Source organism: Theobroma cacao, chromosome 5, assembly GCF_053813885.1.
Source record: "Theobroma cacao isolate CCN51 chromosome 5, ASM5381388v1, whole genome shotgun sequence".
NCBI lineage: Eukaryota > Viridiplantae > Streptophyta > Magnoliopsida > Malvales > Malvaceae > Theobroma > Theobroma cacao.
Window position 1 is genome coordinate 47,573,496 of NC_142643.1, and position 21,819 is coordinate 47,595,314.

Sequence of the window (21,819 nt, forward strand, 5' to 3'; positions counted from 1 at the left end):
CTTTGATCAGTTAATTTAACTACTTGTACACCTTCGCATCTTCATTGGTTTTAACAGCAGCTTGCAGTGACGTTGCCATTCATTCAGGCTCTATTAATATCATTTGACCTCTACTTCATCAACTATGTTTGTGGATACCACTTCTTCATCCACATATTTATGCCCAACTTGTTATGAATTCGTTGCAGGAAGAAATTACAATTGCTTCTGGTTTCTAATTGCAGTGCAACTGATGATTCCATCAGAAGACACCGACTTTCCTTTAAAGGTATAAGCTGGTGGTTCTCCTGTTACCTTCCTAGCTAATAACACCATTGCTTGTGAACCTCAATTACAGAACACTAATCTGCCTTGATTGGGAGTGTTTTCTTCTGCACTTTGGTGGGAGATGCTGTATCATGTTGGATAGTTTGATTTAAGAAATATATGGGGGATCGAGAAATACAAGTTCCATAGAGAAATTTTCATGTCCATGCTTGCTTTGTTAATCCATGAATTAAAAGCGACAAGATGAAGAAAAGAGAACGAAACTAGGAAGCTTAATCACGCCTTAATATCAGCTGCACAACTGTTACTGTGCAAATTCTTTATATGAAGATTCATGAGCAGACAGATTTTTCCAAAGTGAAAAATGAAAAGTTGAAGGAGTGATAAAGAATTTCACTATATTGTATCCAGTCATTTGATTCAATAGTAGATGCATGAATGTTATCTTCAGAGAAAAAGGGAGAGGGAAGAGTTGAATCTGTTATATATAATCTCGATAGTTATGACCAAGAAACAAAGCTTATGGTATCCAACTATTGCTTAGTTATTTAATGTTGTGTTTTTGCTACCTATGTTACAAAAGAAAAAGAAACAAAGCTTACGGGGACCATGCAAAACTTAAGGATGCATTGTATTGTATTGTATGGTTTATTCGGAATCTAAAAGGCAGAGACAAAACGCCCGCTGTTTGCCACTTATGTTTTTTGGTGGTGAGGTGAGGAGGAGGAGGTGTCACTTGTCAATGGAATTCCCCCTTCAACCCTTGAAATCTCAAGCCCACTACCTTAGCTCGAGGCTTCTCACAAAGACACTATTCTACTTACGGGACCATCTCTGTCCTAAATTTTGTTCTGTTATCACAATCCATAAACTAACACAATAAGTGTGCTTACTTGCTATATATCGGTGAAAAATGAAAATCTCCTTCCTGCTTCTGTCTTCCCTTCCCTAACCTATAAAATAATCAAGGTATGATGGTTTGCAGAAGTTTCCATAGGCAATCAGAATGAAAAAAAAAAACAGCAGGCGATCAAATAGGTGGAGAAAATCTGAAAAAGTGCCTATCAAATTGGCCCAAAGAGAATAATTCATGTTCCTCTGCTGGTTTTCCTGAGGATTCTACTTTTTGGGAATATTGAGCGGACACCTTTAATCAAACTGGGTTAAGCATGCTCCAATCCAATTAATGCTTCATACCAAGCTCTGCTCATATTGATTGAGAAGACTCAACTCATGAGAGTCCTCCAATCAGAGTATTTAGACTGTTCACTTAGGGGCATGAAAAGCAATGATGTTAATGCGGGAAGAAAGTTGACTATCATTTCCACTACAAAGCAAAAAGCAAACATGTAATTATTCAAAGATGGGGCACATAAGGAACGTTTCAACCAGACAAAGCATTTGATAATTGATGGGGTTAAAGGCCTTAAGGCTTTCGATAATTGATGGAGTTAAAGAGCTTTTAGTCTTCTCATAATTTTGCCTTCTAATTAAAGTCAATCACCCTCCACCTTTACAAAAATCAAACGCCACAACTCTCCCCTTTACACATGTTGCTAACAGCGTTTAGATAATTCTTCCAGGACATCCTTCAAAGTGGAAGCAACTGTAGTGTTTAACTGACGATTAATGATTGTTATTAAGATCTTAAGCTCCATGTATGGCGAGCAATGCTGTGACATAGACATTAATTTGTCAGTCATCATCACTCATTGCACTGACAAGACAAAAGACAAGTAAGTTTAGTTGTGATTTAACTAAAACTTATGAGATATCCATGTGCTTGTGTTTCCGGCTAATGTTAATGGGCCAATTAAAGCGTATGCATTAAGGTCAACTTGAATGGATCGACCTTTTATCACTCAGCTGTCTGGGGAAAAAAATGTGGGATGTTTCCAACAACTTTATCTGATCATGGATCTAATGGCACTGTCCTCATGTAAATCATGAAGATGCTGAAAGACAGCATTATCTCTGAAAAAATTGGGTTCTGCCCTATGGAAAGCGGCTAAGGTTGGAATCCAAAATGACTACATGAGAAATCTTTACCTTGTTGTAAGGATGGAAAAGCTGGACTATGCTTTCATAATGTACCGAGTCAGATTGTAATTACAAGCAAAATGATAGGAACACTTTAAATAGAAAATGGAAACCTGCAATCCTACAATATTGACAGTTGAATTGGAATTGTCAGTGATCCATTTCTGACATCTAATGGAAGTTAAACTGAGCTTCTGATAGAGGGCCTTCAGGTTATAGTGTAGGCTAGACCAGACCTTCCTGAGTTACCTTGATGGACTTGACTATTGCTCCAAGAGTTACTTTGTACTTTTTCCTCTATTTTTCTTCCTGAAACACATAATAGTTGGTAATTATGCTAATATGGACTAAGCAATGAGGACGATTCCATTATTTAGCATAAACAGTTTCTCTTTCTTGTCAACTAGTTGTCTGTCCCTTGGTTAGCTTAGCAGGAGGATAACTTTAGAGATAATGAAAAGAGGCCTCTCTATTTTCAAGAGCATTTGAATTGTGTCCCCTCATTTTTCAAATGACATTTGATTATCATCCTGCGAATCTTCCTCATCATCAATTTAATTATGTCATAGATTTCCCATCAACTCCACACTTTACAGACGATTAGGCTTGTTAAGTATAGTTTGTTCTACCCAAGTGTGTTCATGTGTTGTCATTTGACAAATGTCTGACTTAACAATAATTGGTAAGGTGATGGGAGCTGTCAAGACCTGCCGCCGAATGATTTTCTTAGGTGAAGGCAAGGAAGTTGAGTTCTTTCTGTAATTCTATTCCACTCAAACAAGTTGGAACTATACTTCAAGAAGAATTCGGATCATTTTTTTTTTTATTTTTATCTCGTTTGATTAATTACAAAGCTTTTACAGAAACCAAATACTGCATGTGCGATAAGTGTAAATTCCAATCACACAAGAAATCTGCTTCAAAGCCTAATTCATAAACCTCTGCAGGCTGGCATGAACTGCTATTGCCTATGTGCTTTCTGTCAAACTATGCTGTTTAAATGCAAGTCCCATTTAATTTAGCCTTTCTGTAAAAAAAAAAAAAAAACTCTTGGGGAAAGGTGCTCCATCCTCCATGTAATAGCTTTTCCAGTAATATTCAGCCAAGAGCAAAGGAATCCCAGATCAACAGGTTGGTAAAAAGATCCAAAAACGATGCTTAAAACCTGATTTGGGAATATACATTCCCCAAGCGAAAGAAAAAAGATGTAACATATCGATATGTGGACGTGTTTCCGGAAGCTTTAAATCAAGGCAACAGAGGATCCTGTCCCCAGAGGAGAGCTCTCTGCGTAGACAAGGGCAACGAGGTACGCAGCATATGCAATCACGCCCCCTTCCAGCAATTAGTGAATTTTAACCGAACCTTGTAATCATTAAATTACAAGACAGAGATTCATTCCCCTGAATAGCGCTCCCTAAGTTGATCAAAGTAAACGAAACGATCATCAAAAGCAAGAGATGTTAACACATAAGCCTGAGTCGGCTGACTAAACAAAGGGAGAAACAGAAATGACAGCAAAGTTGTCCCATCATTTACCAAGATATCTATGTTGGAGAAGAGAAGAAGAATGGCAAAAAGACCAAGTTATACAGTGGTTGACTTCCCATGGAACAGCTCATAAATATAAATATATATATATATATTCTGCTATGATGATAAGATAAGTTTATGAGGGCATGATGAGGTATGGAGATTACAAGTATCTTTCTGTGACTTGTGTTTTTTAATATCAAATTGGGATGCCTGAATCAGGACATTGCTAAAGGTCAAGGAAACTTCATAATGTTAGAACACGGAGATAGGCCATCGCAGAAGGTTAAAATGATTGTCATTATTCCAATTATTCTTATACATATATATATATATATGTATATTTCTTCTGGTACCTGTTTCTAAACTCCGGAACGTGCTTAAGGAGACCAATTAAATATCAAGGGAAGGGGAGCTCTTCGCAAGTTTGGATGTTTGTAAACCATGCATACCTTGCGTAGCAATATTAATACTTTACACAAAATCAACTAGCACTCTCATTTCTATAATGTTTGTCAACATTTCTTTTGTCACTTATCCCTTGGCCAATTATTGTATTCTGTGTTCTTTATTAATTCAGTACTGAATAATGATACGGATCCATTTCTTTTGAGATTATGATACAACATACATATAAATTGATTAATTAGTTAATTAATTAAGATTGGTGCAAAGAGAATCATGTTCCATTGATTCATATTCTCGAGAGAGAGCTGACATTGAATAGTGCAATCAACATTGTCAAATTGTGTATATCTGTAATTTGTCCCTGTCCGGAGCTCTTCCGGAATACATGCTCACTCAGTCCAACAGAGGACAGCTGCATTATTGTGATTGGTGTATTTATATTACAAAGGTACACCAGTTTACTTCCTTTTATCATCTATTTGGCTATTGCCCTGCATGGAGATGGAATCAGCATACCAAAATACAGAAAACAGGAGATGGACATTTCAGATTAATCATTTGGGGGTTGGTAGAATTTGAATGCTTTTTCAAGGGAGAAGGAATATGGCCCCTGATTTTCAAAGTTGTTGAAAATACTCTTGTTTTAAATTTATGAAACTTTCCAAACTCATCTTTCGTTTCGGAAATTACCCAAAAAGCCTAAAAGAAGAGAGGTTGAGCGTCATCTGAAAAGTACCTGTCACAGCAGCTAGTCAAGAAAAAGAAACAAGTAATGGAGAATAACAATATAAATCATATATTTATGCTTCATTAAAAAACAAGACTATAAAGGAATGTGTACAGCTTATGTTATCTCCAACTTGATTGCAATTTACCATATCAGCAAATGTTAACTAATCATGGGTATTTCTTGTCTGCAAGAAATTTTCCCTTTCCTGATTCTTGTGGCTGATTTTGTATTGGGAATCTAGCGGTAAATTTAGTTGAAATAGGTATTGCTTAAATGTCAATGCAAACCATAACAGCTCTTATACTCGTTGCTAAGTTGCACTGTAATTCCATTTGTTCTCTCCATCACCCCGTAACTTTTTTCTACCGGGGCTGGTGAGCACAGTATTGTTGTATGCAAGTATGGTTTTGCCATCAAGTAAAACATCTGTCAACAGCCCCACCATTTGCTGCCAAAAGTCTTTTAATTCCCAAACTCTGATGAGACATATGCAAGTCAAATTATTGGAGCCCCCACCCTATGCCCCTCTCCATCAGTTGTACACGCGCAGTTGCATCTGGACCGTCCATATGTAGAGGAGCCCGCCTTATATCTAGTCCCAGAAGCTGACATGGACCAACCAGTGCATGAGACGTTGTTACAACTGGGCAAAATCAAATATAAATTCAAAACCATAATCTCCAATCACCTTCTTGAAGGTGACTTTTCTCTTGAGGGATCTCCTCCTACTAATTTGATTCCCTAGCTAACAGGCTGCCAATTTTTTTTCCTAACTTCCTTATCGCCTCTCCATCTCTCTCTCCACATATAACACCTCCCTCCTGCCTAGGATCCATTCTAAAACTTGTTCTCTTCTTGCTGACAGTTTTTCAAAGGTCGCTCTGAGAAAACTTGATAAGTTTCCCAGCATTGCAGGTGAGTTGCACTCCACATGGGGAGACACTCTTGCTGTTATAAGCAGAAGCTACGGAAAGGCCTGTGGTCTCCTGAGGAAGATGAGAAACTTCTGAATTATATTACTAAGCATGGGCATGGCTGCTGGAGTTCTGTCCCTAAACTGGCAGGTTTAGTATCCTTTTTCCAATATTAGTCCCTGTATTTAACTTTAAGCAGATTGCAAAACATAGCGAGTGAAGAATATTAAACCCTCCTGTGTATTCTTCACGGATGTTTACAGGCTTGCAAAGATGTGGCAAAAGCTGCAGGCTGAGATGGATTAACTACTTGAGGCCTGATTTGAAAAGAGGAGCTTTCTCGCAGCAGGAAGAGAATTTGATAATTGAACTCCATGCAGTCCTTGGCAATAGGTATTGGTTATATTCTTTATAGAGCTCTTAGCAAAGCTTTTTTATTTTTTTCGTTTTCCTGTTCTTGTTTTGTGCCTTGTGCTTACTAGATAATCGGTTTATTCTTTGATACTGTATATTTGTTCATCAGATGGTCTCAGATTGCAGCTCAGCTACCGGGGAGAACTGACAATGAGATAAAAAATTTATGGAATTCCTGCATTAAAAAGAAACTTAGGCGAACAGGCATTGACCCTAACACGCACAAACCGCTCTCTGAGGTTGAGAATGATAACAAGGAGAAGCTCCCGACGAGCAACAAAGCCTCTGCGGGATCCAATGAACTGAACCTCGGTGAAGTGATGGATTCAAAATCACCTTCTACAGTCATGGAGAAATACCCCCTTGAGGTTTCCTCCCATTCCAAGATGAATAACAGTGGTAACTGCAGAAACAATAATGTTAATGTTACAAGTACTCCTCACACTCAGGAATTCTTACTAGATAGGTTTGCAACCACCCACGAGAGCAACACCACCACAAGTTGCAGGCCATCTGATTTGGTGAGCTATTTCCCTTTCCAGAAATTGGATTATGCCCCCAATATTGGGCTGTCGGTGAGTCAAAGTACTTCACTCTGCTTCAATTCAAGTTCCAGTTCCTCTGAAGTGATTTCAGAGTTCAACTCCTGTTTGAGACAAACTGTTCTGCCAACCATGTCAAGCTCAATTTTCCAAACGCCAATACGTGTAAAGCCTTCTGTTAGTCTTCCTTGCGACAATCCTTCTTGCGATGTCAATGGGGTCCAGAATTGGGAAGGCAGCAGCTACAGTAACAATGCGAGTAGCAGCAATGGAAGCAGTGGCAGTGTAGAATTGCAAAGCAACAGTATCTTGTTTGAGAGCAACCTCTTCTCATGGGGACTGGCGGACTGTGGAAAATCTGGTGAAGGTGTCCCAATACGCTCACTAGAAGGTGATCCAGATGACATCAAATGGTCCGAATATCTGAATAGCCCATTTCTCCTAGGAACGCCAATGCTGAACCAATCCTCTCAAGCCATGTACAATGAGGTGAAACCGCAAGCACAACTCATAACGGACGGGTCAAGTAACACTTGGCCTCAGAATCAGCACCAACAAGCTTCACGGGTTTCAGATATGTATGCTAAGGATTTCCAGAGACTAGCTGTGGCCTTTGGACAAACCCTCTAGCTTCTTTAATTTATAACATGTGCAGTCTAATTCAAGCAAAGAGAGAAATATGTGAAGTTTTTCAGCTGGCAATGGCTTGGGAGAAAGAGCCTTCTGGTTATAGGTGTGTGCTATAGAATTGTCTTGTTGTTTTGTAAATGTGCCTGATACAAAATTTCTTGTCCTAATGTTACAGAATACTGTCATCCTTGGTCACCAGGAAACACGTTAGAATTTCAGAATAAGGCCTGCTCCAACGGATTAATTTTGTTTTACTACTATTATTTCTTAAACTTCTTTGTCTCTAAGAGTGCAATTTATCTGTAAACAATCCAAGGATATAGATTTTTGGTTGAACCAACGTTGTCGCCTTTTTCTGTATAGAAAGCGAAGTCCAGAGAGATTGTGACTGTAGCCCTTGGATATCCATGTAAATCTTTCACTTTCCCAGGATCAATATTTACGACACTTTTTTTTCATACTATACACCTCTAACCATATTGATTCTTTTTGGCAGCACGAATTAAGTTGAAATTCCATTTCTGTGTTTTTCTGAGGCAAAAGTTAGGGGACCATTTTTCTTGAATGGAGGTCCATCACTGTCTCCTATAGATGGAGATAGTTTTCACCTTTTTGACAGTCTTTTAAGGCAAGAAATTATACTAGGCTTCACCTCGTAAAAAAGCTATTCAGTAACGCAGGATGGCCGATGGATCCATCTAACATGGCCGGAAAAAGCCCCACAGCTAGCTATAACAAGTAGCTATCCCCAACTAGTCAACGAGAAAGAAAACTAATAACAAGGACTTGGAATCTGATGAAGGCTATATATACATTCTCTGCTTCACGAACTTTATCTCAAGGGCACGGTGAAGCTAGAAACTTCCAATTCCGTCTGTTGAAGCAAATGAGGATATTTCTGAGCAGAGTGAATTGCGAGGCGACAAAATCCACACACGAATAACATGAGGGATATCGTGTTTGGTGTCCTTGGGCTTGGGGTGGGCCTAAACTCTTACTGCATCTGGGTGGAAGAGAAATATCAGATAGGGGTCCCTCCAGTCGGCATCTAGGGAAGTTTTATTCTTAGAGAGACAAAGATCAAGCTGAATCACTAACTAGTCTTATATTTCTTTGAATTAATTGGAACTGGAGGGTTGTGTTGAAAGGTGACTTGGGGAGTAGGGGGTACCATTCGGGAAGAAATATGGTCCAGGATTTGATAACTTGAATATACAGCATAATCGAAAAGCCATAAATTAACACCAAGGCACAGAAGTCTGCTCTATAAATGGTGATGTTTATGAGCCTCAGCCACAGAATATAAAAAAGTACAGTCGCTTTCTGTAAAGAATATTTCCAGTCATTCATGGCAGGAAGCATATATATATATGTGTGTCCAATACATGAATTATAATTTAGAGAAACAAAAAAAAAAATGTATTTGTTAATATATACATGCATACCTCAAACACATGTGATCTGAATTATTGGCCTTTGGTTGGGGCCCTACAATCATAAATGCAGGAAGAACACAAAAAAGTAATGCATTTCAAACGCATGAGGACACCGAGATGGTGAGGAGACGAGGCTTTTGCAAATTCCTATCCCAATCAGGTTTCTGAAACTCTGTTGTTCTAACAAATTCAATAATTTCCGAATCTTTGCTTTGGGTTTCTTGTAAGATGGAAAAGGTTAACTTGCATTTCAATCAGAAGACGGGGACGGTAGAGCTTGATTTTCTTTCAGGATGATTGCAATCGACAACTATTCCTATCCCTATCCCTATCCCTATCCCTTTGGATGAGGTTCCATGAATACAATTAAGTTGTGGGATTAATGCGTAAAAGGACTAGCCAGATGGCATAACATTCATTCATTTGTAGCTTTTGTGCAGCCAGCAGACGAGGAATCTTCTTCCATCCTATTTGAAGGAAATTTGGAAATCTTGTCCCAGTCAACAGATATGTGAACAGCGACCAGTTGTTTCTAAATGCATAGTGCTATTGCCCTATTAGTATAATGATTTCACACATCACAATATTATTTTATGGAAGGAACATGACATTATATGATTAATACAACTCTCTGTCTACTTGCAATGAGATTTTCTGAAATTAAAAATGGCACAACAACTGGATTTCTTATTTTTAAATCCAAACTTTTGTAACCCAAATTCATCGAGCTAAAAATGACTCAAACCCAACCCTTCATGGTTATAGGGGCTTTTCTACATGTTTTTGCATTGATAATAGAGAAGAAGCTCATTAAAAAAACCTTCCCTTGCTCAAAAATATGTCTGCTTGGAAAGTTACAGTTGCAAAGTTAAAACAATGATCAGCACGCTGTCTACGGAAATATAGAATTCAATGGGGGAATATAACCGCTAACAAGGACATACATGCATCAAGCTTAACCTTGGGCAGAGGGGTGAAAAAAATTTGAGCAATGCAATTTTGCTTAGAAAACATTGCAGAAGATTTGCTGATTGCATTTGCATTTCTCAGCAACCTTCCTCTTTATTGTCTTGTATCCACTTTCCATTGAATTGCGGATAGGAAGATACCTGCTACGTCTAACCTCACCATGTATATCAGCCAACTAATATTTATCATTGGCTCATCTAAAAACCAGATTGTGGCAAGTCTTGTCACAAGGGTATGGACAATCAATGGACCTCACGCCTGCTCTGTCAAAATACCAATCTCCAACAGCGATTGCAATTGGCTGGCACATTATCATTTACAAAGTCATTATATATCTAACTAAAGAACAATAAACACAGTTGCCAAAATTAAGAAAAGGCCAGACAATATCTAATAAAACTGGACCAAACTAATAAATTTTAGTAATAAACTACTATTAAAACCACTATTCTCCCTAGTAGTAGAAGGAAGGTTAGGCTACAATTGGGTAAGGGAAGGACATTGAGAACTCCATGTATAGAATTGCAAGGAATGATATAGGCTTTTTTATGTATTCTTTGATGACCCCCCTTTTAATGTGATAACAGAATGAAATCTAATATACGAATTCGTATGACATAAGCTTCACAAAATCTGATATGAATTATTTATTGGACATACCTTGTTTCTAATTTCAGGAGAATCATCAGCAAACCATGTGTCTTGCCTCTCTGTTTGGCAGTGAGCAAAACATGAATTTATAAATAATCCATTCTGTCTAGACATTGAGAACCCTTTTATAGCATTAAGCATCTGTGTTCGGAAGCCTGGTTCAGAAGAAAAGAGATTCCCTTAAGGTGGCTAAATATGGTCTATCATGTGTTGAATTGCATGTAAAATTGAAAGCTTAATCAATTTCACATATATAAATCACCTTGTAAAAACCTGATTTGAGATGCAGAACATTTTGCATGGTTCAATCTGCAATCATGCCAATAACCATGTGGATCTGCCGATGGTGGAGCTATACTGGATTGTATCTGATTTCAAGAAAGGAAAACCAATTTATTCATCTAGTTTATTAATCAACTTCGTAGAGTTCTCTAATATAGCATAGCAGTATGTATTATCATGTCCTCCTTTATAAATTGATAATGCTATTCTCGAGACAGATTATTACCTGCCATGAATCATAAGCTGCATTAAGAATAAACAGTGGAGTTTGGATGTGGCTGATTAGATTTTGAGGAAAGAAACACTGTAAAGAAGGGAGTTTCAGGCAAGTGAGTACTGAGTAGAGCAAGAAAATATGTGTCGATATCACGTGATGTTTCTTCTTAATCACTCGAATTAGATATGAGCCAGAAAGAAATAAGAAAGGAGATAATACCGAAGTTGGATCAAGGTGGTTGGTGCATATACGAGGAAGGTTATGTTGCACACCCTGTGATATCAACAAGAAACTTGCACAATAAATAATCAAAGTTTAGTGAAGCCATAAAAATTTTAAGGTTTTCCTTCCTTTCTTTAATTATTTATATTTTGTTTTGCATCTGTCTGCATGTGCTCTTCATCATATCTGCTTAAGATCTTTTGCGAATCCAAATCCTTGGCATCAATAGAAAGACGATAGAAAAAGGCATATATAAATAAACCCACATCTATGTAAATACAAATATTAATACAGAACCTGCAACCCGACCACACCACTGTATAAACTTCTAAGCGTGTGACCACCAGACACATCAATCCTACAGTCCAGAGAGGATATAAAGAAAATATATTAAGAAATAAGGAACAATCTATGTCTTACTGTTACTTAAAACAAAACCCACGAAGGATATTGATACTTACGCATCAAGGAATAGACCAGCATCACTAAGGCACTTAACTTTAGTAGTTCTTGGAAACAAGTTCCTGAACTCATCACAGTGTAAAATTGCTGCCAAACCCCCAGCAGAACAGCCGGAAAGAAGAGCCTGAAATATAATAGTTTTTTGTTACAAAAAATAAATATGAAAGGGTGGCAAGGCATAGCCTAATAGTGGCCATACTTTACCTCGAAATTGGAGATCCCAAGTTCAAATCCCCCTTTCTTCCAACTATAAAATATATAAATGACCACGTAGAGGGGAACTTCTTTTTTTTTAAAAAAAAAAGGTCATAATCAAGATATATACGAACCTGCTTTGCATAGCGCATTCCTTTTGACATTAAATCTTCCATTGCAGCTAACCATATACGTTGTCCTCTAAATTGCAGCTGTGCAGCCTAAACACAGAATAGCCTAATTTTTAACATATGCTACACATAAAGAAGAATAAATTTGGAGATAACCTCTCAAGACTAGATGCTTGTTTAAACATCTAAGATAAATAAAGAGTCAATTATTTCAATCACTTGGAAACAATAGCTTAATCCAACGCTGAAGCAATTCATATTCTTCCATGAGTTACTACTTTTTTTTGTAAAAAATCTTGTAGTATTTGTTTCTACAACCAGCTCTATGTTGGAAAAGTGTGCACGGAAAGTTAAAAAATGGATGGAAACAGCTTCTTCTGAGTAATGTAAAATGGCTTTCCAAGGTCATGATTTGGTGGTCAATGGTTACTTAAGGTCCCAGTTTTCTTTTGTACTGCTTCATCTCATTAAAAACCAAAAAGAAATCAAAGATGACATTCTATGGGTGAAAGCAAATGCAAGAAATTGGTTTCTACCTTATTTTCGCTGTCCCCGGTAAAAGAGGCACCATCACAATAACGAAGCTTTACTCTGTTCCAATTGAAAAAGTCTGCAATTTAATATGAAATAAAATCAGATGATAAAAATGGTAGTTTTTATAAAGTCTGCTTGGTATGGAATATTTATTTTAAAATAAAGCTTAAGAGGAAACCAGGATTTTCTTCAGCTTTTTCACTCAATATTCCAGTGAATGGTATCTGCTTTTCCATGTAAGTGGATGATCCACGTCGGGTTTTTTTGCGGTAGACACAAGTTCTAATGTTATTGCACCATCCTCCTCCCTGAGACAAGATAAATGTCTAAGTTACCCATCCATCCAAACTTTTATCTAAAAGGGTCAATTGGACTTAAATAGTCAGCTTACTAACCTAGACGCAACAGAAAAAAAGGCATAAACAACAATGCAAAAGAGGAACATTTTAGAGAAACATACAACTTTTACAGAATTCATCTGTCACTTATAGCTCAAAGACCTTGGATTTCGAATAACATCCTAGAATATATCAGTTGGACAATGCGAACAAGTAATAGCTACAATGTTGCAATGATTTCTATACTTAATTTCAAGCTAAATCATTTCTATAGTCTCTCACAGACCTCCAACTGAATGAGCCAGCTATTTGCTCCTGATCCATATCCACGATGCCAATGATAACCTGGCAAGGTTCCATCCAGGCAGACTGTAGGATTGACAGACAGAAGCAAGTAAATTAGGACAAAATGCCAAGACAAATTTCAGCAGGATGAATTTCACTGATTCTCGGTAAAAGATGTATAAAGTAAATTTGAAACAAAGAGTATGTCAGGCCGAAGAAGATGAGGGCAGCAGATGAAATCATCAAGCAAGAAAGACCACAACAAAAGATAATGGGAAAACGTAGAATGACAAAAGATAATTTAATCATAGCTATCATTAGAATCAACCTTGTTAAGTGCATTTTGTGGCCAATAAAACATAAATTTGGTAAGAAATTGAAAAAAAAATATATTATCTCACTCAGACCGCTGAAATTATTGCGCAAAAGGAGGCCTGGAGGGAAGGTAGTCAAACGGAAAATAATAATCAATCCTTTCTTACTATTAATAACTCCATTACTATTCCTTTTTTCTAAGACTATTATTTTACATTTTGGTAAAGTACAATAGAAGCTACAACAAATAAACCGGCAAAAATAATTTGATGAAGGGAACGAGGCAGAAGCAAACTTCAATTAAAAGACTGACTGAAAAGAAGCAATTTCAAAGCTGATACAATAACGGCATGATAATACTTATTAGTGTCATTCTCATAAAACCCAGTTTTTTTTTTTTTTGAAAAAAATATATTTAAATCCAGCAATCTGAAGAAATATATAAAGAAATAAGAAAGAAATCATGAGCAGAAACAACAGTAGAAAGCAATGAGAAAAATAGAAATGTACCAGCTCCTTGAGCGCCGGCACTTGGAATAAGAGTGAGTCCAACCATGAGAGGATTGTAGTTGAGTTTGGAGACTCCATATTCGTAAGCCTCAATAAAAGACAGCTCTGTTTCATTAAAATCTAAGAACCCAGCAACCACTTTGCAAAAAACAAATGCCGCAAAAACCCCAACACAAAAAAGCTTCATCTTTGCTTTTCTCTGCTCCCCAAATCTTGAGAGGGAAAAAGCCAAAGCTTGAATCTTGCGGATGAGTTTTTAAATTGTAATGTAGCAGTAAGCTTAATTTAGTACATGATTAATAAAGACAGAGAAGGTTTAAAAGAAAATGGTCATTTATGGCTAGTGCACAGTTGTGATTAGGAAATGTTGCTCCTTTCAAGTCAAGGAGCCAAATACGGAAGAAGAAGAAGAATGCAGCTCGTAAATCTGCAAATTCAAGGAGCCGTGTGTTGGGGGGTGATTGGAGAGAGGGAGATGCCAATTGCAAAGCACAGTGCTTTTGCCGGGCTTTTTCGAGGTTATAATACTGGGAGGAGCACGTATGGAATCTAAGAGAAGGGCTAAGTAGAGCAAGAGTTGGCAGGCATCCTAAGTAACAGGCAATTGGAGCACCGTGCGATTAGATTAGAAGAAAAGCAAGATGAAGGGGAGGTGGTCGGGGGAAATGTCTTGATATTATACAAGAAAGAGATTGGATTTGGAAGAATTGTAGCGGTAGTGGTACACAGAGAATTCAGATTTCATACTAGTTATTTATTTAATTAATAATTGTGGTCTCCTCCATGCTATGGATATCGGCGGTGCTTCGGCTCACACTCACAGGATTTTGCCTTCCAGCTGTTTTCAGCCCAAGGGAGGTACTCGTTATTTATCTCATGGTCATGGGCGCAAGTGAAGTGTAAACTTGTATGTTTTGAGTAAAGAAGAAAGATTTATTACCAAGAATTGCAGTTTGATGCTTCTCATCTGCTTATGTAACTTTTTCTCAATTATTATTAGTATTTAAGCATGGCAGGCAGAAATGGGCAACAGTAACCTTGACCCTTGCATGCTCCATGTGTGATTCTTCTTAGTGTCTCGATCAACCAAATTAAGATTGGATCTAGATTTCCGACTATGATTAGCAGATTAATAAAAATATATAAATGGTAGGATACAAAATTTGGCATGCATGCTTATCAAGACTTAGAGGTTGTGATTTCACATCCCATTTAGTTATCATACCCGTCGACTTTATTGTTAGTCCAAATTAAATTAATGATGAAGCCTGACCGGGCAACAGCCATCGCTAGGAAGGACCAATTATATCTATCTAAATCCCCATAACAGCCCAGCATCTCTTGGTCTCGGTGGAATATCATTCTAACTTATTATCTATCTATATATATATATATATATATATATATATATATATTCACCATTTCTTTATACATGGTTGGGTAAGCTAGCTACTTTTAAGTTGGGCTGCCCTTTTCCTAGAAAATTAGGTCCCAAACACGAGGACGATTGGTATCAGTTAGTTAGCAGGAATATGATAGTTACATGCTTCTCTTCTCTTGTCTTCTCTTACCAATTAAAACCACACAAGGGGCTCCTTTCCTTTAATTTGCGTACACGCAACTTTTTGCTCGCTGCACGTAAACATACATTCTGAGCTCCCATGTCAAACTGAATCTGTTAGCTAGGAAAATATGTAAAACTACCATCCATGTCTGTGCTGCCTGTAATATTGGCAAGAAATGAAGAATGAGTGTGGATCCCGTGGAAGAGACACAACATCATTTACTGGTGAACCTCCCAATTAACAGAAAGAGGAGTAGTGCATGTGAATGTGAGACAGTTGGATTTGGCCTCAGACCAGTAATCACATGCAGCTTTTGAGGTCCACCCAGCTCTGAGTAGGCGGAAAGAATCAGATGGATCATGGTCATATATAGTCTAGATCTGGGTGTTTTTTCTTGCAAGCCCTAAACCATACCATACCATACTACTCCCCACTTAGATTTCAGATTAATTACCTCCATTTTCAGCATTACCATTAATATTCTTTTCTTGAAAAGCCACTACCATTGATATTTAATTACACTATTCAAGCCAAGCATCAACGTTTACTATGCACATAATCTAATACAGTATACAATTAGGATAAAAAAATAATGCATGTGGACCAATATTTGCTAATTTGTTTTTGTTTATTTCTTTATTATTATGGGCATTAAAATGCTGTCGGTGGAATGACAATTATATATTACTGTATATATGTGATTAAGCACCAGGAAAGGAAGATGATTTAAAAACAACCACCTTCGGAACACAGTGCAAACCAAAGTAAAACACTTTGGAACGTGATACTATTCACAAAAAGAACCGGAGGGGGGAGGGGAGCGATGCTGAGCACAGTGGAGTTTGATGGTTCAGTAACTTTCATCCATGGATAATCATGGTGCAATAGCTCCACTTGACTTTTAGGACAATTATGAAAACATTTGTGGCTTTGGTCGCTGACAGCAACAAAAGTCGTGTACAATTGGGGCTTTCGCTTGTGACCCCAAATTAGGAAGGTGATGTCCGGACCGGACGTTCCCCCACGCCCCCATTAGGTCTACATTGCCATTTCCATTTCAATTTCCATATATAGCTCAAATATTATTTTAACCATTCTCAGATAAAATGAACAACCGACAAGGTTTCCTTAGTAATCATCGACTTATGGTGAAAGATAGAAAGAAACCACCTTCCTTTTTTCCGAGGCCTCTCTGACAGCTATCAGAAACATACATTTAGTTTAGACGTTTTGGATTTTCTTTACATCTGTTTGCTATTCATCATAAGATTCCGTTTGTTGTGAGACCCAGTTGAAGTGGTGCTTAAGTGGCCCTCCTTTTCTTTCACAATGGAAAGTAAAAGAGCCATGGAGGGCAAGCTAGCATTGGCGTTGACTTCCCAGTGAGCTTGCATTGCATTGGAGTGAGTTAATTCCTTTCTAAACATAGAATCTACTATGTTTTGTAGCCACACAAGTTATTGGGCTGCAGATTCTAGATGGTTGCCTTGCCTATATATACTCACCTCCTAGTATTTGGAAATTGGATAGGGTGGCCTCTTTCTGCCATATCTGAGATATGCACAAGGTTGGTAGAACCCTCTTGATCAAAATGTGCAGTCATATTTCAAATTTCTAATTATGAACGTAAAAGAAACTTAGTAAGTATAATTGATAATTCACGTACAGACACTGCTTAATTGTTCGGAAGGTTGTTATTTTATTCCCAAAACCAAAAGCCAACCTAATTAAATATACAAACAGACTGCAGGAACTAAACACACATTAGTAGCTTAGCAGCCTCTTTCAAACAAGTTTTAACTCTTGGCAACCGCTTCTGTTTTGCTCTGATGAGCTTCTTCTAGCAGATTGAAGATATGTGCTTATGGGCCTATATCAACAACTTGTATAACTATTGTTTAGCATCCTCTGTTTGAACGGAAGAGGGAGCGTCATTTGTTTCTTTTGCTCCACCATCCAGGGTGTTTTCTTCCTTGGCGAGAGGCGGTCCAGTACTCAAATCCTTGGGTTTGGTGTCAGGATCAGGTTCTTCTGGCGTGTATTTGTACCATGAGGCCCAGTACAAATAGTTTACAAAGTTTAGGGAGCTGAGGATTGCTAAAAACCAGTAAAAGAGATTCAAATTGTTCTGGTTCAAGTCAAGTCCATGCAACCATCCTTGTTTGCTTGGAGTGATTCTTTTGGTCACGGAGTTTATGATGTTGACGAACAAAGTGCTCAAGAAGTAGCCAAAAGATAGAGATAACCATGTAAACGATGTGGAGAGCGATCTCATGCATACCGGTGCTTCCTTGTAGAAAAACTCCAACAGTCCTACAAGAGTGAACATGTCTGCAATTCCAAATATTCCATATTGGAACGAGAGCCAGAAGAGACTTATGGGCTTGGTTATGTCTTTAAGAGCTTGATTCCTTCTTTTTACCTCAACAACACCGGCAACAGTCATTGAAATGGCTGACAGAACAAGCCCCACGCCAATACGTTGGAGTTGTGTGATGCCTGATGGATGATGAGTGATCTTTCGAGCAAAAGGGACAAAAAATAACTCATAGATGGGAATCAGAATGGACATGAAAGCCAATGGGATTACAGGGATTGACGGAGCGGGAACCTCTTTTTTTCCAAGATGGCGATCCATGATATTGCCTTGCTGAACTGAGAATGTCTGCAGCTGTGCCATACATGTGTTCATTATGATTGTACTGCCTAAAATAGGCAACATTCTGGTTAGTATCTTCACTTCTTCAACTTGGGTCACTGTGCATACCGTCCACGGTGTTAGCTTTGAGTCATTTGTAACAATTGCAGCTTTGTCTAGGCACCTGCCCACGATTCACGATCGGTTTTGTCAAATTTTGATTTTCTAGCTGTTAGTAACTTTAAATATTTTTAGATGCAATCACATGCATCACCTGAATTGATTGGTGTGGGAGATTGTTTCCTCCCTGAAAACTTTTTCTTTTTCATTCATCTCGAACAGTTCATCTGGATTCTCTGGCAGAGCTAACCGTCTGTTTTTGATGGCTACCGCTATGACCTGTGATTATAACAAATAGGGGCGACAGAAGTGTTACCCTTGTTTCTATTTGACTCTGGCACTGATATGTTATGGTCTTATAAAAATTGCAGAGAAGGAGAGAGATTGACCTGAGCTATTCTTATGATGGGGCTATCAGAGGGTGTGGGTTCGCGCAGGCGGTAGTAAGGCTTGCCAAGTGCAAGAACAACAAAACCAATGAAGGTAGCCACGGTTGATATGAAGAACCCCCAGTACCAGTCCTTTTCAGTGCTCACCCACACGATGCCTGTGACTCCAATACAGGCTCCAAGTGTGGTACTCAGCAACAGCCAATTGAAAAACCTTGCTAGAGCTTTTGCTTCCTTTGGATCTTTTTGATCGAATTGATCACCCCCAAGCGCTGGAAGAGCTCCCTTAACCCCACCAGAGCCCAATGCTAGCAAAGCCAATGAAGCATAGAGCATCACTGCCATGCCACCTTTTATGCAGCTGGACTTGCCACAATAAGTCGGATGCAAATCCTTGGAATAAGCCTGAATTGTCACCAATGCCAAACCCTGCAACGACCTAGTTTCACTTAGCTAATCCTAGTATAGGCAGGGTCCTCAGCTAGAGTCTCGGAATTAAGAAAATTAATTAAAACAAATATTTTCACTGCTAATTAAAAGATATTGAGATAATTTCTCACCAGAACTTCAAAGAATCCAAAAAGTAGAGATGTAGTAAATCTACTTAAGAAAGTATCTGAAATGAAGCCTCCAAGAAGGGAGAGCAAGAAGGTTGAGCCCATAAAGTTTGTAAGAGTGTTTGCGGCGGCGGAAATATTGAAGTACATAACATAGCCGAAGTAAAGCACCAAGCTCACCATGTTGGCAACAAAACCCATGTTTTCTAATGCAACCAACACTGCAAATAGAAAAAGAAACATGCATACATAATTTAGATCGAAGTCAAGCCTGGCTGGCTAGACAGATTTCATAGTCAGTACTAGTGTGCTTTCTTCTTCTATTTGGACTTGTGTTTCTTTGTATTTCATTAAAAAGATTGGCTTACCAAATACAAACGCGGATGCTCTGAATCCACCTTTCTCCTTGTACTCGGATTTGGTCATCTCCTCGGGCCCCTGCATGCAAAAGCAACATGAGTAGCAATAGACAAACAATGATTGAAAGAAGAGATGGAGTTACCATGTTGGAGATGAGTAGAGAAGTTGAAGCAGGGGGAAATGGTAGAGGTAGAGCAGATAAGAGTGGCCCAGAATACGATAATATATAGCACCACAACACATAATTTGTAACGCTCATGACATTAGATTTACCGCCAATTTGTTTTTCTATAAACCCCAGAAGTTTTGACTTATTAATTTCAGATACTCTTTAATTTCCTAGAAAATATCAGGTATCATCCAACAGAGCTTTCTATCATTGTCTTGCTGTTGTCGATTTACGAATAATCCATATTCTGTATTCGGTATGCATAATTACATATAATCATTTCATTTGTCTTCACTGACAAAATCTGACTTGGCTACGGCCCGCCTTTGATTAGAATATGCCATTTCCTGCTGCATTAACGTACGCATTCTATCCAGTTTGCATAAAGACTGGTTAGTTTTTATATTCCATTTCCATGTATATGATGATTGTGATCATACCATCATCAGGTTAAAGCTGATCAGTTGGTGTAATCCCAAGTTGAGCATAAAACATATCTTTGTTCCACTTTTGGTAGGCTAGCTTGGTTTCTTAGTTACAACTTACGATGATGTGATAAAAAAATCTCATTAAGTAGCTGGACTAGTGTGGATGGGAATGAGTATGCGAAAGTTTTGTTTGGATGCTCTGTCATGATGCTGCAGTGGGTGGTTTTATTAGGTTTGAGATGCTGTTACCTGATATTGTGTGTTTTTGGGATCTGTGACTTTTTGGATTTCACATCCTTATGTTGGGATGACTGTGCTAGAAAGACCCTTTGGTGGCTGAATGCGATCCAGGTTTACTGTAGAGATTTTTGTCTTTGGATTTCTTTGATTGTTCAGAATATGAATATGATGTGTATTGGACGGTCAGTTGCCTACTTTGTTCTTAGGCTTAAGAGGTTATGCTTGTATATAGAAAGCGTACAGGGAGGGTTTTTGTGTACATTGCTTCTAAGGGCTACTGGGCTGGGCAGGGCAGGTACGGGGAGGCCAGAAATCCCTCCTTTTTGTATAGATGTTTGGATAGAAGACATGTGGTGTTGATTCAGGGAGGTTACTTTCTAAGTGAAGAGTAACAGATTTGAACTGCTTGTTTATCTTCTAAGAGATAAACAAGTTTGGTTTCCTCTATACATTTATTAACTTAAAAAAAATTTTAAAGATAAAATGTTTTTAAAAATAATTTTTTTATAATTTTAATTATTTTTAACTAAATTAGGTAAAATTATCTTTAATTAAGTTACACGCTATAATATTAAACGTCATGTATAAAAACTTGTAACAAGCCATGGTTAGCATGTTACACATTACGTACAAAAACTTGTGACAAGTCATGGTTAGCGTGTTACACACCACGTACAAAAACCTATGACAAGTCATGGTTAGCTTGTTACATGCTAGGTACAAAAACCTGTGATAAGTTATGGTTAGGTTGTTACACGCTATGTTGAAAAAAAATACTGTTGTTACATGTCATGTGTAAAAACATGTTACACGCCATGATTAAAAAAAGTTGTTACACGTCATATTGAAAAAAAAAAATATTATTGTTATATGTCATGTTGAAAAAATATTATTATTACACGATATATTCAAAAACATTGTATTATACTTTAATATCTAAAATGTTGTTGTTACTTACGAACCAAAACTTCAAATCTTCTCAATTTTTTTATTTTTTATGTTTTTTAACAATTTGACACAGATAAAGTGTTTCTAATATGTTTTCATAAATCAAAATACAAATATTTTTTAGCTAAAACACATACTTTGACTAAAAATAAAAAAAAATTCATTGAAAACTTAGATTTATAAATTTTAAAATTTTGAGTTTACTGGTATCTAGGTCCCGAATTGATTTAATTAAAAGTTATTTCATACATTTGTAATTATTTTTACTGTTTTAGTTTTATCCAAAATACTTAAAAATCAAATTTCTCAAACAACCACTCTCTCAAACACGTTAAAACCATTGCTTGATGTCTTGAAAACATAAGAAAAAAAAATTTAAA

General features: G+C 37.5%; 3 protein-coding genes across 3 annotated transcripts; 1 reads left to right on the forward strand and 2 right to left on the reverse strand.

Moving 5' to 3' along the window:
• The first annotated feature begins 5,686 nt into the window (after positions 1 to 5,686).
• Positions 5,687 to 7,818, forward strand: LOC18600649 (transcription factor MYB61-like). Its single transcript, XM_018121422.2, has 3 exons — positions 5,687 to 6,042; positions 6,156 to 6,285; positions 6,416 to 7,818. The coding sequence occupies exons 1-3, from the start codon at positions 5,910 to 5,912 to the stop codon at positions 7,476 to 7,478; spliced, it is 1,326 nt and encodes a 441-aa protein (XP_017976911.2). The 5' UTR covers positions 5,687 to 5,909; the 3' UTR covers positions 7,479 to 7,818.
• Positions 7,819 to 9,574: 1,756 nt separating this feature from the next.
• LOC18600650 (Pectinacetylesterase family protein) lies at positions 9,575 to 14,968 on the reverse strand. Its single transcript, XM_018121423.2, has 12 exons — positions 14,026 to 14,968; positions 13,202 to 13,284; positions 12,756 to 12,885; positions 12,580 to 12,653; positions 12,047 to 12,133; positions 11,717 to 11,841; positions 11,553 to 11,613; positions 11,253 to 11,306; positions 11,043 to 11,120; positions 10,797 to 10,902; positions 10,544 to 10,689; positions 9,575 to 10,184 (listed from the first exon to the last, which is right to left on the reverse strand). Exons 1-12 carry the CDS (start codon positions 14,210 to 14,212, stop codon positions 10,077 to 10,079), a joined length of 1,239 nt encoding a protein of 412 aa, XP_017976912.2. The 5' UTR covers positions 14,213 to 14,968; the 3' UTR covers positions 9,575 to 10,076.
• Positions 14,969 to 17,262: 2,294 nt separating this feature from the next.
• LOC18600651 (protein NRT1/ PTR FAMILY 4.5-like) lies at positions 17,263 to 19,916 on the reverse strand. Its single transcript, XM_007031224.3, has 6 exons — positions 19,797 to 19,916; positions 19,663 to 19,732; positions 19,298 to 19,515; positions 18,738 to 19,166; positions 18,503 to 18,627; positions 17,263 to 18,412 (listed from the first exon to the last, which is right to left on the reverse strand). The coding sequence occupies exons 1-6, from the start codon at positions 19,911 to 19,913 to the stop codon at positions 17,482 to 17,484; spliced, it is 1,890 nt and encodes a 629-aa protein (XP_007031286.3). The 5' UTR covers positions 19,914 to 19,916; the 3' UTR covers positions 17,263 to 17,481.
• Positions 19,917 to 21,819: the final 1,903 nt, after the last annotated feature.